The following is a 17,235-nucleotide window of genomic DNA, read 5'->3' as shown; positions in this document are numbered from 1 at the left end:
TCCTTGATTGGTAATAGAGATCCCCCTGGTGATTTTATAACAGGAAAAATAGGATGATGAAAAACAATCCTCTAAAAATATTGACTGAGTGATCTGGTGCATTTTTTATTTAAAAATGGAAATTTGAGGCTCCTTTTCTCACCCAAACTTCGGTATTGTGAATATAACGTTCATTGGCAACACAGCCAGAGCACTGGGGGTCTCCTCTGCAAGGAGAAAGCTGTTGTGTCTGGTACCCGCCCACTGAGTGTGGAGCTGCCCAGGGAGGGCTGAAAGTAGTTGATGTCACTTCCTGCGGAGTTTCATAGCTTGGCTGCCTCACCCGTGGGGTGCACTAATGTCCAGTCTCAGTAAACTCTGTGCGGGCCCAACAAGTGCAAGCCCGTGCTAGGAGCTGTGTGTGTGGGGGCCAGGGGCAGCGGTTTCTCCTGTTCAGCTAATGCAGGGGCTGGAACCTGCTCATGTGCTAAGAAAAAAAAATTTTTTTTTTTTTGCAGTTTTTGGTAGGGCCTGGGTTTGAACCCGCCACCTCCGGGATATGGGGCTGGCGCCCTACTCCTTTGAGCCACATGTGCCGCCCAAGAAATTTTACATATGTTGCATTTATGGTTGTTACAGCATTTTCATAGTAATTATGATGAGTATGTCTCCTCCACTGTAAGCTTTTCAGAGCTCTTTTATGTATGTGAAAGAGTATAATATTTAATTATTTACCATGAGTTGAAAGTAAATTGAAAGTTTTTTTTTTGTTTCTTTTTCTTTTTTTTTTTTGAGACAGAGCCTCAAGCTGTCACCCTGGGCAGAGTGCTATGGTATCACGGCTCACAGCAACCTCCAACTCCTGGGCTCAAGCAAGTCTCCTGCCTCTGTCTCCCAAGTAACTGGGACTAGAGGCACCCGCCACAACGCCTGGCTATTTTTTAGTTGCAGCCATCTTTGTTGTTTGGTGGGCCTGGGCTGGATTTGAACCCACCAGCTCAGGTGTATGTGGCTGGCACCTTAGCCTCTTGAGCCATAGGCGCCAAGCCTTTCTTTTTTTCTTTTTTTAAAGACAGAGTCTCACTCTGATGCCCTGGGTAGAGTACCGTGGCATCATCATAGCTCATAGCAACCTCAAACTCTTGCTTGAGTGATCCTCCTGCCTCAGCCTCCTGAGTAGCTGGGATTATTCATGCCTGCCTCTATGCCCAGCTATTTTTTCTATTTCTAGTAGAAATAGGGCCTCACTATTCAGGATGGTCTCAAACTTCTGAGCTCAGGTGATCTGTCCACCTCGTCCTCCCAGAGTGCTAGGATTACAGGGGCAAGCCACCATGCCTGGCCTTGAAAGTTTTTCTTGAGTAATAGAAGCCATTAGAATGGTCGGAAATGTTTTTTATTTTTTAAGGTCTCTTAATGCATATCTGAAATCGCCACCTCTAGAAGATTAGATTTCCCTGGACCAAGACCTGGTGGGGTCTGCTCTGGGAGATTGTGATTTTGTGGAAAGAGTGGGAAGAGTGTGGCTTCGAGGTGCCCTTAGCTGTGTAGCCTCCAAGGAGGCTGTGGGTGTTTGGGGAACCTCCTTTCTCCATGTGTGTCGGAAGGATAGGGAGGGAGAAGGCATGCGTGGAACGTGTGGCCCCAGCTGGCGTAGTCAGAGAATCTGAAATGGTTTCCCTCTGAACCTGCAGAGTGAAGAGCTTCGGAACTTGTCCCTGTCTGGCCATGTTGGATTCGACAGTCTCCCCGACCAGCTGGTCAACAAGTCCACTTCTCAAGGGTTCTGCTTCAACATCCTGTGTGTTGGTAAGTGATCCCCCACCTGCTGCCAAGCAGGGACTGGGCTGTTCAGATATCGGCAGGTGACTGTCTGAGGGGCAAGTTTCAGTGAAAGAATTATATTTTTACTCCCTTTCTTATTGGTAAAACAAGGTAGAATCTCTGCTGTGCACATGTCATTTGCTTGTAAAGACTGAGAATCGTACATGTATTTGGGTAAATGCTTTGTAAATTTTGTGGTGTTACTAAAATTATTATTTTTATTTCTATTACACAGTCAAGCAACTGGTCAGTTTAATGTTATTACACGTAAAACACTTACTTTGTTTTTTGGTGAGGGGAGGAACCTAAACCCTAACAAGACTGTAGAAGTTGTAGAAGGAACTTAGATGTACGTGGTAAGAACGCTTAAAAGCCTTTCAAGAATTTGTTTATGGCGTTTTTCACTATACGGCAATGGTAATCTTCCCTGAAGTCTTCTTAAAGATATACTGCCTAAAACAAGTCTAATCTAAAGCTACTCTAACTTTTTTTTTTTAATTGTTAGGGATTCATCGAGGGTACAAAGAACCAGGTTACATTGATTGTACTTGTTGGGTAAAGTCCCTCTTATAATTGTGGCTACTATACCTTCTTTCATAAATTTATAATGTCAAAATCTTTTGCTTTTGGTGCCAAAGATAATTTAAAATTTGAAGTAAATTTTCTGCCTAAATTATTGAGTTAATCTCTGGCTTAAGTTGGGATCTAAAATTGACCTTAGTTGACTCCTGATAGATGCAAAAGCACAAAGAGGTCTGTTGGATTCGTGTCCTCAGAATCTGTTGGATTCGTATCCTCAGAATCTGTTACCTGTGTCCCTTAAACATTCTACTTCAGTGTAGGCCTCTGCCTTGGTAGTTTTCTTTATTTCTCTAGACACATCCATTTTAAACTAAGAAGAGGAGGATGGAAAAGAAGAAAATCAAGACACAAATCTCCTGTTTCAGGGAGAACTGTCCATGGAACAGAGGTGGCTGTTCCTTCACCCTCCCTGTCGTGCCTGGTAAATGGCTGAGCAGTGGGGAAGTGTGGGGCTGCCTTGTTTTGGTGCCGTTGTCCTCTGGGCACGTCTTTCTGAGACTTCACTTTGAAACAGACCAAAGAAATTCTGTACTTAGCTGAGCAGCCCATCCTTCTCCTAAGCTTGACGGAATGTGTCAGACTGACTTCCTGAAGTGCGCTCAGAAAGGTGTGGGTTCAGCCACTTGGTTATGGCGGTGGGAGGGCATGTATTTTCCTTTTGGAAACGCTTGCTTCTTGAGGACTGTGTTGCATGTAACCTCTGTGCTGGGCCTTTGTTAGTAGGAAGCCATGCTTGGCGGGCCCACTAGAGCAGCTTGCCCCCTGGCACGATGTCCTAAGCTCTGGGCAGGAGAAGGACGGGAGAGAATCCGGACCAAAGCAGCAGCCCTCATGCTGGCCCCTCTCCCCTACATGAAGCCTTTTAATATTCAGCAGGGGCCTGCTGACTGGGAGCTAGTTCTACAGAGCAGCATGAATGAGGGGTCTTTTTTCTTTTGGGGAAGTGCCCGGCTGCAGAGCAGGGTGGCTCATCATTAGCATAGCAATTTGTTGGCAATTTGTTGGTTTGCAGTTGAAAAGTACGTGAAATTGTAATCCTAGGCCAATTACTATTCTGGCTTTTCTTCTGTGCCTCCCGAGCCCTGTCTCCAAAATCTGCTTCAGACTCTGTCTGTGAGCCACGGCCTGGCTCCTGCACAATGGGGCCTTCCCCTGGGGTCCAGGCTTAGCTGGATGCATGGTGGGCAGCGGGGGCTGCTGGCTCCTCATTGAGCCAGTGCAGTTCCCATGCTGGGTGGGGGTTCTCACCAGCCACACCATGTGCCTGACAGCAACGTGGCTGCTTTTCTGACTGTCCCCACTGGGTGAGAATGGCTGTGATTCTTAGATGTTTGTTCTGGTTCCATTTTACACATGTCTAAAGTAGTTGTTCAAAGTAATTAACATATGCTCATTCTTTAAAACATTATAAAATTCCCTCCCTTTCAACTCCCAGCCCCATTTTTATTTCACAGAGATAACACAGTGGGATCCTTTTAGAAACTTCCTGCACTTCTGTATTAGGAAATTATTTTTGGTGTTCTAAAACAGCACCACTGTATTACTTTCCAGCTCTGTAGGTAGGAGTCCAACCTGGGGCTGCAGGACCTCGTTCCTCCAGGGAGCTCTGGGGAGACTGGTATCTCCTGGCCCTTTCCAGCTTCTGGAGGCGCCTGCATTCCTTGGCTCTTGGAACCTTTCCTCCGTCTTCAAAGCCAGCATCACTGCATTGCTCTCCGACCACTGTTGTGTTAGGAAATTTTCCACAGAGAATCTCAGAAATCTGGTTTAAACAGTTAAGACTCCCCAGCGCCTCACACACACTGCACAGTGGCAGAGGAGCTATGTGATTGAGAGCAGCTGGCCTCAGGGCTCTGTCCTGCCCTTGACCTTGCTCACTTCTGCTTGGCTTCCCAGGCTTTGTCCTATGGTGGCAGCCTGACTCCCCCAGTGGTGCCTCTTCCCAGCCCCAGGGGGAGGACGGAGCCAGCCCTGACACGTCTCACTGAACAGGCCCTGGGTCTCCCTGAAGACCAGGACCAGCCCATGGGCCCAGCCTGGGTGGGAGATGGGGGTCAGCCTGCTCTAAAATGTAAGCGTTCTCCATGGAGCGCGGACGATATCAGGAAGGAGATTGGGCTTGGGGGAAGACACGCCAGGCAGGTGCAAATGGTCTCACAATCACCCAGGTGCTTCTTGTCTTGCTGGGTTTCGAGTGAGACACCCCCCCCCCACCTCCCACGTCTCTTTCTTCACTGCAAGTTGCGTGTCGCCAGCACAGCCGATGCCCAGGTTCTTTCTGTCGCCCTTTGGAGGCCAACATTGGCTGTTTGGGAGGTGACACATTTAACTTTAGGGGCACCCTCGGTCCTGTCCCCCAGGTCCTCCTGTTGCCCGTAGGTGTGTTTCCCACGATGTGCACATGTGTCCTATTTATAGCATGATTTTATTTTCTTGTGATAAATATGAAAGAGATTGAGGATTTGAGTAAATGTTGTGATCTCAGGAAGGAAAACTTAGCCAAAAGGTCTTAGAATTATTTTGTTTTGTGGCAAGAGCCTGTAGGTTGCAAACAGAAAGAAATCAGGACAGAAGATGATCCTGTCAGGAGCCTCATCTGGTAGCATAGACACTGAAGCCATCTCTCTTGGTCCTGGGAATAAATATAGCTAGGGTGGTGATGTTCAGCCAGCATGCCGTGGCACACTGGTGTGCCGCGAGAGGATCTGAGGTATGCTGGAAAAATTTTAAGGATCATTAATTAAAATACTTTTGAAGGAAGTTCAAAGCTCAGTAAGTATATTCTTTTTTTTAACTCTTTGTTTTGATCAACATAATTTAAGTGTGCCGTGGAAGTTTAACCGTAGGTCCAAGTATGCTGGGAGATGACAAGGGTTGACAAACACTGACCTAGAGAGGAAGAGCAGTTTTCTCTTTAGTGCAGAGAGAATCCTGATGCTGAGTCAGATCACAGAATGCCCGGGAGTTCATCTTGCCTGCTGCCCGTCTTGCCTGCAACACTCCAAACCACTCCCAAAGCTTCAGTTTAAATAAAGCCTTTTATGTTTTACTCATGCTGTGTTTTTCCAGAGAATCTAAATTAGGTCTAAATTAGTGTTCAGACTTTAAAATTTTAAATTAATGTATCTTATTCATTTTCCAAAATGATGCCAACTCCACAGGAGCCTCCGCATTGATCCAGCTGTGTGTCAGGTCTTCATGGGGTCTGTAACCTCTCTGCTTTTAAAGAGGACCTAGTTAAATAGTAGAGTCAAAGTATTTTGAAAATAGATTTTTTTTTTTAACAAATAACTTAGCCTTAATTGTTTTGAGGGGATGAGAGAAGAAGGAAAAGGAATGAAAAACAGGTCAGGTGAAGGCCATTTGTAGCCAAGCGTAGGGGCCGACAGAAATTGTGAAATGTTACCATCACATCTTAAACATTTTTATCCCACTTTGTGCCTCCAAAAGAGGATATGAAGTGGCTGACGGGGCAAAGTTAATAAAGATAAAACTGACCCAGAAGATAAGGTGAAGCCAGGAACAGAGTCCGGACTTAAAGCCTGCCCTCGGGCTAGCCCAGAATAATGGATGGATGAGGCAAAACATCTGTCTCCCAGCTTGCTGGTCAGAACACGGCGGGAATCTATCCAGTGACCATTCAACAGATATTTCTAGGGCACTTATTATATGCTAAAAAAGTTAAAATTAACATGATGGATTTATGGTACCTACCAAATAAAACAAAACAGATGCTGCAGGTGAAACAACAGAAGTCTGTAAAAATGTCTCCCATGGATTTTTCAGAAAAGAAATGTGGTGAGTGGTGGACGTAATGGTCTGGCTCCTGGGCATCCTCAGTTGTTGCAATGAGTTGGTGTGTTGTCTGGGGCTTCATGTTATTCTTTCGAGGCCTTCATGCAGGCTTGTGTGACACCAAAGCCTGTTTCACCAAAGGTGACTCTGGGAGGAGTTGTACCAGCACAGCTTAGGTAGGTAGCTCTCTGATCATCTGGGCTCCATCCGACAATATAAGATCTAGGATATTTAGAGGTGGGCAGGTGCCCCTCACCATTACTCATCCAGTAGCCAGTCTTGGCAATTAGAGTAAGAGATGCTGAATCATAAGGCAACCACTTGATCAGTCTGCAGTTGCTTTCTAATTGATACCGTAGTCTTGGCTTTCTTTCCCCGTCCACCTTCGAGTTTGTGGATTACATAAGTCTGAGATAAGGGGCAGAGGCAAGTGTGCTTTGCCCTGTGACACAGGCATCAGGTTCACCAGCACAGGCGGGAGCAGCAGAAAGGAAGCCACAGACTGGGCCTCAAGAGTGGACTCCGGTTACTGCAGCACCTGGGCGTCTGGGCAGATGGCTTCACAGGAGAATAAACAACAGACGCGGAAAAGTCTACCCAAGTGGCAAGCCTCAGTAGAAATCATCATTATGATCATTTATTTTTCTGTTTAATTAACTTTTAACAAATGCTGGCTATGAGCCAGGCACTCTGCGAGGGAGTTTTGAAATAATCAAAAGTAGTGTTAGTCATAGATTTTCTGAGGATACTGTTACCGTCATTTGGTTTGAACTGAAACCCATGCTTAGGAGGCTTTCAGTCACCCAGTTAGAAAGTTTTGCTGCCATGAGTCTTCCAAAGTGTAGGCAGGGCCCTGCTTTCAAAGGTTAGAGAGACTTCTCAAAAGCTGATGCATTGAAAATCCTCTTGTTCCATCATTCTTTTTATTCCCAAAGCTGTCATTTCCCTCTGAACTGCTTTGGCTGAATCAGATTGCTGCTGGAGTCGCTGTGTCTAATTACAACCCCTAAAAGCACAGAGCTTGGAAATGGAAAGCAAAGCACTTTGAAATGTGGAGGAACAGTGGTTTTTTCAACCCATTGATTAACTCTGCGCTCTAAGTATGGCCTGGAATGCTAATTGTTCATCGTTTCCACCTTAGAGTAAATGATAAGTAAAATTACCATACCTTTAAAAAAAAAAATCGTGTTCCTGATTCACAGATGCTTAAGTAATTCTGACCCTAGTAAAATGAGATGGCAATTGCAGTAGGGTTCAGGTAACCTGGAATTCCTGCCAGGTACAGTGGAGTCTTTATTGCTGTTCTCAGGGTAAGAGAGGAAGGTTAAATGTGTCCCTTTCTGCTGACAGAACTTGGACATGACGAAGAGGCATTTATAAGGTAGTTCTGCTTCTGTCTTTTGTCCACGTCCCCAAAATAGGTAAATCTCAAAAAGAAGTTGGCTGCACTTGGGAACATCACACATATAACACACACTTAAAATGACTCAGTACTTTCAGTATGGAATCAGAGGACCCTGTTTTTTATCCATTATGTTGCAACTTTGTTTTATTCAGTGTTAATTTGTTAAGCAATGAATTAGGACTGTGAGCTTGTTATTTATTTATTTATTTTTTAAGATGGAGTCTCTGTCGCTCTCAATAGAGTGCTGTGGGGTCAGCCTGGCTCACAGCAACCTCAAACCCTGGGCTCAAGTGATCCTCTTGCCTCAGCTGGGATTACAGGCCCTTGCCACAACACCTGGCTCATTTTTCTATTTTTTTTTTTTTTTTTTTTTTTTGAGACAGAGCCTCAAGCTGTCCCCCTGGGTAGAGTCCCATGGCATCACAGCTCACAGCAACCTCCAACTCCTGGGCTCAAGTGAGTCTCCTGCCTCCGCCTCCCAAGTAGCTGGGACCACAGGTGCCCGCCACAACGCCCGGCTATTTTTTGGTTGCAGCCGTCATTGTTGTTTGGCGGGTCCGGGCTGGAGATTCGAACCCGCCACCTTAGGTGTACGTGGCTGGTGCCTTAGCTGGGTGAGCTATAGGCACCGAGCCTCATTTTTCTATTTTTAGTAGAGATGGGGTCTCGCTCTTGCTTAGGATGCTCTTGAACTCCTGAGCTCAAGGGGTCCTCCCGCCTCAGCCTCCCAGAGTGCTGGGATTACAGGTGAGTGCCACCACGACCAGCCTGAGCTTCTTAAATTCTACTATGTTAGTGAACAGAGACTGCTTTGTGTTACTTTTATGGATGGTTTTTTTGCAAGAATAGTCAGAAAAGTAAGGAAGACAAGTAGTCTCAGCTGCTACACAGCTAGACCTCAGAGAGCTGGAATGACATTCAGGATATTACAGAGGTTCCAGCAGCATCTGTTGTCTGTTTTTATTGACCATTTCATCCCCGTACCTGTGCTTGTTGCATAAGCGCTTGGGTGTTGATGTAAGGGAGCGTCCAATACTCCACCATGTCTGCCGGCTCCTCCTCTGTTCCCAGCGGACAGTCTGTCCATGGTGCGGCTGTCCCCTCACAGCCTTGCTGCCTCGTGCCCCGGCCAGTCTACTCCTCGGTGTGTTCCCTTTCTTTTTCGTGCCATCACACTGCATGCAGATTGTGTCTCTCTCATTCCCACCCTTGGAGAAATACTGATTAGGCAGACAGGCCGCCCTGCAGCATGGGGCTCTGTCTGACAGTGACATGGTCAGGCCCCCATGGCTGCCTCCAGGTCAGGAGCCCATCCCTGGTCTAGTAACTCATGATCAACTGGCAAGATTTCAGGGCGTGAAGTGTGGGCTTGCTCATGGGAGAAAGTGATTATGGTAGACACTTAGAATATTGTTCCTGTAGTACTAAGTTAGAGTCTTGTTGTGGTCTAGACCAGACTCTAAGATATGGAGGAACACTGGATCAGGCTAGTTCATCATCGCAGTCCCGGGATTTGCCACAAAGCTTGGCACGTGGTAGGTAATGGAAAAATACTGGCCGAATGAAGGCTGACTAAAGAGGAAGTTCTGTGATATTAGGTGTATCGGGGACACAATGGGAAAGGTTGAAGAGGAAGGCAAATACACTTGAACCACTTTTATTCTATGAATGAATCATCGTAGTTGGCAGCAAACCACAGAAGGCTCCAAGTTCAAATCCAGAAAGACTCCATCCTACTTCACTGTGAGTTGTGTTGGGAGGCAACGGCACCAACATGGGGACAGCCGCAGGGTTTGAATGTGCTGGGAGCTCTTGCTACAGCCTGACACAAAGTAAGCACTCTGTAAATTCGTGTGGTCATCTGGAGCACCGTTTGAAACAATGTAATTCTTTGGACAACATAGTAACATAAATGGGATCAGTCTCTCTTCCCCAAGTGAAATACATTCTGCATTAGTTTTCTTTTCCCCAGGTAAGTAATATAGTTTTACATTTACAACAGAAAGAGAATCTCTCTGTGTTGTAATAAACTGACTGCAAACTTACAGGTACTATTTTTCTATCCAGAAGTAAAGGACATCTGAATCTCTAATTTCAAAATCTATTCTGCTAAGTAGTTTCTGATATTTATTGAGGCATGTCCAGCTCCGTAGTCCGTGGATCATACATAGAAAGAACTAATTACCTCTTCATGGTGGGATTTCTGGTGATACTTTTTATTTTAACTTTATAGATATAGTTAATGAAAACATTACGGATGAATTGAACTGATGTCTGAGAAACTGACACATTCTCTTATTTTTCCTCTGGGGTTATGTAGGTGAGACAGGCATTGGCAAATCCACGTTAATGGATACTTTGTTCAACACCAAATTTGAAAGTGACCCAGCTACTCACAATGAACCAGGTGTCCGGTTAAAAGCCAGAAGTTATGAGCTTCAGGAAAGCAACGTCCGGCTGAAGTTAACCATCGTTGACACCGTGGGGTTTGGAGACCAGATAAATAAAGATGACAGGTACGTTTTGGAGTTTTGTGGGGATATAAATGGATGAGGAAATAGCAGGATCCATCCCAGGTAAATTCAAAGACTAAGTATTTTTGAAGTTCTCTATTTGTGGAATTTGATCTTCTGTCTCCTAAGAGATATGATGTTCTTGTCCTCTGAGAAATTTTCCTTGAGGTCACAATCAAGACAACAAGATTGATCGCAGCTAGTGTGAGCAGAAAAGGGATTTGTTAGAGGGAACAAGGCAGTGTGTGGCATTTCCCAGTGAAGTCCTGGAATCAGGTTTTCCCACCAGGAAGAGCAGGCTAGAGAAAGGTCCAGCCACCCCACAGAAGAGTTTTAGCCGAGACCTTTGCCATGGGTGACTTCTACTGCTTGGTACCCATGATGCTGGGGGGGGGGTGTCTCTAGAACCTCCACCAGATCTGCCCCAGGTAACTAATCATCTGGTCATAGCGGGGCTTCTGCCTTCACTCTTGCTTGTAAGAAGAGCCCTTGTCCTCGAGTGCGGCTTCTGCCTGTGCTACTCCCTCCCTGCTTCCAGGTCTTATGTGGTTGCATCAGCTTGGCAGAAACTAAACCACATCCAGATACTAGCTGCAAGAGAGCCTGGGAGGTGTGTCTTTCAGTTTTTTTAATCGCAAAATAAGAAGGCATTGAAAACAAAAGGAGTCTGGAGTAAGCATCTCCCGCACTCTCCTAGTCCCTAAGCAGATGGGGATTTTTTTACTTGATCCCATATTCTCACAGATTTGAATGAAAACCCGAGTCAATGTTAAGTTGCACAAGAAGCCACAGCCAGGATTTAGAAGATCCACGTTGCAGTTTGGATTCTGCCAGTGACAAGCCGTGGGACCTTGGCAATATATTTAACTTGAAGGGAATCACACTGGGTATTTGCTCAGGTCTCCTCCAGGAGGAACCTTCATCCAGTCCTGTTCTGTGGAGGGCTAAGGAAGGATTGTGTGAAAGGTTAGGTCTGGAAGAGGTATGCAGTAATTACTAAGGGGGGTTTCCTATATTTTGATGACTTTTGGCAAAAGTGTTAGTAGCTCCTAAAACACCAATACCAATGGCTGATTATACAGACCTTATTTACAAAGCCGAGTAAGTTTGATTCTTCATTGTGAGTTGCTGTTTGAATTGAGTTGAGGGAAGCTGTTAATCCTTAAAACTTCCTGGCATACAACTCATATGTTAACCTCAGGCCCAGGATTTTGTTCACCTTCTTCTCAAGATCAGCTATCCCAGTCATCAGTCTCAATTTCAAATACTTAAATATTATGTTCAATCTCAAAAGAAATTTTAAAAAGTTAAAATAAAACTCTTCTGGCCATGTACAGTGGTTTACACCTGTGTAATCCCAGCACTTGGGAGGCCGAGAAGGGAGGATCTCTGGAGATCAGGAACTGGCAACCAGCCTGGGCAGCACAGCAAGACCCTAGCTCTACAAGAATAAAAAAGTGAGCTGGGCATCATGGCATGTGGCTAGAGTCCTCACTACTCAGAAGCCAGGAGGATTGCTTGAGCCCAGGAGTTTGAGCTTACAGTGTGCTATGATCAAACCATTATATGGCAGCCTCAATCAATCAATCAAACTGTCCCAGATCCACAAATGATTCTAGAATAAGGATTCCACAGACATTTTTGAGCAGTGATAGCATTCTGGGCATAAGTGTTGAGTCCCAGTGTGTAAATGTAAATACTAAATCAGTAAGAGTAGGTTTGCTTGGGGCTCAGAAACTTCATTAGTACCAGGAATTTTGGTTTTTCATTTTCCTCAAAACTGTACATATTGTATACATGTGTTTTTAAAAGAGGAACTTGACTGTTGTTATCTGGAAATGTGTATTGCCTAGAGATATTTAACTCTTCCTGCTATAACTATGAGCACCATAGTAATGACCGAGAAATATGTAATTCATTCTTACCTAAGCACCGAGGTCTTTATTTCCTCTAACGGAGCACTTTAATTGCTCTTTAATAGACACTGTCCTGTGATAACAGGAGCAATTGTTGGATAGAATGGGAAAGATTTTGTTTTGTATCTGGTCAAAATGGGTTATCTGTGCCTTGTGTCAGGGCAGGGGACAATGTCCTGGGTAAGGAGGAACGAGGGCGGTTACTGCCTGAGGCTGTTTGTGATACCAAGTACAGTAAATCAGTAAATGAAGAAAAAGCCCAAGGGACAAGAGAGGGGGTGCAGATGCATGGTAGGGGCTGGGTAGAGAGCCGGGGTCACAGAATACATTGTCCTGCGTCCCTTGGCCCCTTCCCACAGGCTTGCACCCATCTGGCACCCTGCTGCTGGGATTCCTCTGTGCTTTTCCTGCTCAGAGGCATTGCCTGGGCGCTAACCCCGGGTTTCCCTCAGCTGGGGGTTTGCACTCACCAGTGCTGAGCCCGCAAGTAGCTAGAACAATGTGGATGTCCACATTTGCAGCTGGAGCCTCTTTAAGAAATTATCTGACTCATTTGGGTCAAATAATAGTTTCCAAGGAGATTTAGAAGACAGGAAGTGTGATATTAACCTAACCTAGATACCAAATATTTTTCTTCCTCTGAAATGTCTTGACAGCTATTGCATAACCTCTTTAAGTGGTATTCGAAACTCTACATAGCCTTACTCCGGGAGGCATTGTTGTCCGTAAAGCCAAATGAGTTACTTAAAAATAGTTACTGGGACAGGCTCTGCTTCCTTCAGAAAAACCAGAAGTGGGATATGCATTTTTGCACCAATATGTAACCATTTGGGAAGGGATGTGCTGTTTCTCTAAACCCACGATTATTTTTACTTACTTTGGGGGATTAGGCAAGCTTTTCTCCCAGTTTGTTTATGGAGGCCTGGGACTGTCAGCATTCTTGCATTAATGTCAGCCTCCAGCCAGGCAGGCTGGAAGGGGCAGGAAGAGAGACCTGGGGAGGTTTCCTGTCCCGCTTAGTAGCATGTTTAACTCTTTGTTGTTGAAGGGCATCCTTGTTTTGGCTGCCCGAACTCATCAGTGAAGAAGAAAGAGGGTCTGGAGAAAAAGGGAAACCAGGTTCTACTGTCCAGTTAGAAGTAGAATAATTAATTTGCCCCACCTATGGGAGATGTGAGGGGGGCTGTAGATGTATAGATGGCGTATCACCAACTCTAATGATAGTCAGCCTCAAGAAACGAGGGTAATTGAAATTCATTGAGAGAGAATTCTCAAAGTTATCAAATCTTTATCAGAGTTACTAATTACTAGTGCAGCGAGCTGTTTGGCCTTTAAGTTCTGAATTTTAATACGTTTCTAGGGGAGGTCGTTGAGGGAGAGAGAAAACTGTCTTTGGCCAAAAGCGAGAAAAGAGTGTGGTTCCATATAAAATGGAGTCAGTCCCTGAAGGCAAGTGAGCAAGTTGGACAGATAGAAAACATTGTATAAAATGCCTTTCTCCATCAGTTTTAGGGTCGACCTGTCATTCTGTTGTGTTTTCTTAAATGGCTGGAGGTATGAGAGAAGCCACTGGTATGTAGCAGGGAGTATCTCGTGCCTTACGAGGCAGTGCTGTGGAAACATTCTAAGGGCTAGACTTGATTTGTCCTCTCCTGTTCCCTCTGCTTTATATGGCCACACGCCAGAGAAATTTGGACTGGCCAAACAGGAAATAAATGGGTATCCTTTCTGTAGAAATGGAAACTAGCAAAAGGCAAAGTTGGAATTAAGTTTCCTTGTCTTTCTGGCTATAAATGTAGATAACCAAGTGGAAAGGGTTTGGAGGAAGGGGCAGAGGATTTGTTAAAAGGATTGTGATGAGAGCGTGAGACTATTTGGCCAACCTGATTCTTGTTAAGAAGAAATGGTTTCATCAGCGTGATTGAATCTTTGACATACGAAGTGGTGGTTTTGGTAAATTATTCTCCAGGTAAGGGTGACAGGGACTCCAGGGTGAATCCAGGTTTCTGACTTGGCTGCTGTTCACCAGGGGATATAGGGAGGTGTGGTTTGGGGGCAGGATGAAGAGTTTGGGACATACAGCAGAACATCCATAGTTGACCAGCTCCCTACCTTGACCACCTCCTTCAATTGACCTAATTTTCATATAGCAGACACGCAGACAGTAGGCCTAGTTCCTTATGGTGACCACCTCCGTATGTTGACCAGTTTGTTAACATAAGCCTTGTGTGGTCGGCTTACAGAGGCTCTACTGTAGTTAGTTAGAAGAGCAATTTGTACTATCTCATAAGCAGTTGAGTGGATGGGTCTGTAACTCAACCTTTGGGATGTTATCAGATAGATGGTGAGGGAAACACAGGAATAACTGTGATTTTTCCAGGAGACCATACACACATAGTGAAAAGAAGTTAGACTGAATGATTGGCTGGGACTCTAACCCAGGGAGGCGGAGGAAAGGTGAGAGAATGGAGGATGTCTTGTCCAGCACGGGAAGTGCTCCTTTCTGCAGAGGAGCGGCGTGGCCTCCATGGTCCCTGGGGGATCAGAGTCAAACCCGGAGGCCACAAGGGGAATTAGTAGAAAGCTGAAATGTATTTGGACTCCCATTCAGAGGGGGAGGCACCGAGAGCTAAAAAAAAATCCACAACTGGGGAGGAAGGAGGTGAGCTTTGCCTTGGAGCAAAGAGGGTGCTGGGGAAGGACCCTAATCCCTAAGCACCCGCCTGGATGTTGGGGTGGTGAAGGATCAGGGGCTGGTTCATTGCCCTGCCGGGGCGTGAGCTCAGTAGCTCAACAGGTACCAGCAGGGAACTGGGTGAGTGTAAATTATTCTCTCTCTTTCTTCTTTTCTTTCCTTCCTACCTTCCCTCCCTTCCTTCTTCCTCTCTCCCTCTCCTTTCTTTTTTTTGTATTCTTAAAAAGTCAGGCCTGCTTTTCTTATAGTATTTGTTTTTAATTATAGTATTGTGAAATAGTTCTATCTTATTTTTTCTGTGCCAGTTCTTTACATATATTTTGGCTCACTTATTCATCTGTTTGTTGCAGTAGTTCTGATAGAGATACTCTTTTTGTACTTCCGAGGAAACTGAGGCACAGAGAGGTTTAGTGGGTTCCCGGAGGCCGTGCAGCTCCTGAGCGGTGCAGGTGCAGCTATGTTACCTGCAGTCTGAGGCAGTCAGGCTTAAATCTGGGTATCTAACCCCCAGCCTCTACAACTATCTCATCATAATAGTAATAGTTAATGTTCTTTTGGGAAGTTCAGAAGACTCTGATGACTGGCTCATGCCTGTGATAGTTTAGAACTTTATTATTGCTCAGGCGTATCCAACCTTTTCATTTCAAAACTTTCGAGATTTTGTCCACTCAGATTGAACCAATGGATTGTGATAAAATCACCAAAGAAAAATAACATCAAAAAGCTTTTTGCTTTCATTTTGGTCATAGATTTGTTGGTTTTTTTGTTTGTTTGTTTTTTTCTGTTAGGGTGTCTGCTGGCATCCTTATTATAAAAGATTTATAGAAGATTATAAAAGATTTGTGGTTCCCTTTCAAGGATTTCAGTTTAATTTCTGAGTCTGGGATTTGGGTTGTTGAAAAGTTTTTCTTCCTAAAATTTAAACCATTCCTCAGAAATATAGTAAGTTTAGGAAGAATTAACTCATTGTATTCCTAGTAGACCAGTCTCTTTGTTGCTAAAATAAACTTCTGAGTGCTCCCCTTGGGGACCAGAAAGAGGTCTGGGTTCCCCACAGTGACCCAGTGTCCCGCTGTTCCCTGGAGAACGTGGGTTTGTTTTACCAGCTAGACATTCCCCATGTGTTACTAGTGACTGTTTATGCTGAGTTAATAGAATCACACGTAATTCTCCAAAACAGATGCATGATTTGGTGAGGAGAGGAGAGGGTTACAAAGTTTACCTCTGAATCACAAAATTTTCAAATTAGAAGGAATCTTGAAAATCTTAAAGTCCAGGCACCTCAGTTTCTAGATGAAGTTATGAGGCGTTCCCAGGGCTTCTGGGAGCGCATCCCCTCTGGAGGACGTGGCAGAAGATTGGGGCATAGCTCTTAGTAAGTAATATTACCATATCCTGAAACCACAGCCAAGTTTCACTTTGTGCACCAATCACTTGGTGGGAGAGGCTGTCACAATTTCTTTATTGAGATGGATTTTGGAGCTCAGTTTTGGCTTAGCAGGAAAAAATGCCACATTCTCTTAGCAGCATCTCCCTTGGGTACCTGGGAAGGGGCTCCGTGTTGGTGATCTCTGTTCTATGGGATAAACATTAGCCCGGAGAACAGTGGGGAGAAGACAGCTCCCAGTAGACAGTCCCAACAAGAGCAAGACACAGAGGCAAACAAGGGCTTGGCATATGGGAGGGGGGCACTAAATGTGGTTGTGCGCTGCTGAGACAGGGAGGGTGAGCCAGGGAGGAGTGGAGGGAGGGGCCTGAGAGGTGTCCAGGGGCCAGGTGAAGGAAGGCCCTAGACTGCCAGGAACTGGGGCTTTAGCCCTTGGGGAAGAGGGAACTATCGATGACATTTAGTAGAGAACTGTCTACCCTGAACCTTGAAAGGTTTGAGACCAGAAATGCACTGATTTGAAAATGTGTTCCTGTATTCTAGCTATAAGCCGATCGTGGAATACATCGATGCCCAATTTGAGGCTTACCTGCAGGAAGAATTGAAGATTAAGCGTTCTCTGTTCAACTACCACGACACAAGGGTCCACGCCTGTCTCTACTTCATCGCCCCAACAGGGCATTCACTGAAGTCCCTGGACCTGGTCACCATGAAGAAACTGGACAGTAAGGTACTCGTGCTGCTCTGACCGCTCACCCTCCCTTCAGATCGCCTATGTCCCGGGGCCCGATTTCTTCTCTATTTTCAGTGTTACTGTTTTTTCTATATCACAGAACCTCGGGGTTTGGCATTGTGATAAAAAAAACTTCAGAACTTTTTGTCTGTTAGGTCAAAACAAATGAAGCATAGCTTGCTACAAAGTATTATTAGTTCTCAAATAGGAGCTTAAAACATAAATTCATGTTTTATTAATTTTTTAGAAAACTTTCTCTAAATCTCTCTAAAAAGTTTTTAAATATTTGGCTTTAATTCAAAGTTTAGAATGGAATAAAAGTCTTTTTTTTTTTTTGAGACAGAGCCTCAAGCTATCCCCCTGGGTAGAGTGCCATGGCCTCACAGCTCACAGCAACCTCCAACTC

The 17,235-nt window shown here is 45.0% G+C and overlaps 1 protein-coding gene across 4 annotated transcripts in view; it reads left to right on the top strand.

The window, feature by feature from the left end:
* SEPT11 (septin 11) overlaps positions 1–17,235 on the top strand; it is a 93,265-nt gene that overhangs the window by 48,131 nt on the left and 27,899 nt on the right. For all 4 annotated transcript variants that reach the window (XM_023513372.1, XM_023513370.1, XM_023513369.1 and 1 more), the window contains exons 2-4: positions 1,674–1,788; positions 9,906–10,101; positions 16,640–16,826. In XM_023513372.1, coding sequence (XP_023369140.1) covers positions 1,674–1,788; positions 9,906–10,101; positions 16,640–16,826 — 498 coding nt within the window. The remainder of the gene's footprint in view (positions 1–1,673; positions 1,789–9,905; positions 10,102–16,639; positions 16,827–17,235) is intronic.

Source organism: Otolemur garnettii, unplaced genomic scaffold, assembly GCF_000181295.1.
Source record: "Otolemur garnettii isolate 467f Iridium unplaced genomic scaffold, OtoGar3 scaffold00039, whole genome shotgun sequence".
Taxonomy (NCBI): Eukaryota; Metazoa; Chordata; class Mammalia; order Primates; family Galagidae; genus Otolemur; species Otolemur garnettii.
The sequence above is the reverse complement of the archived record's forward strand: the minus strand, read 5'-3'. Positions and strand labels throughout refer to the sequence as shown.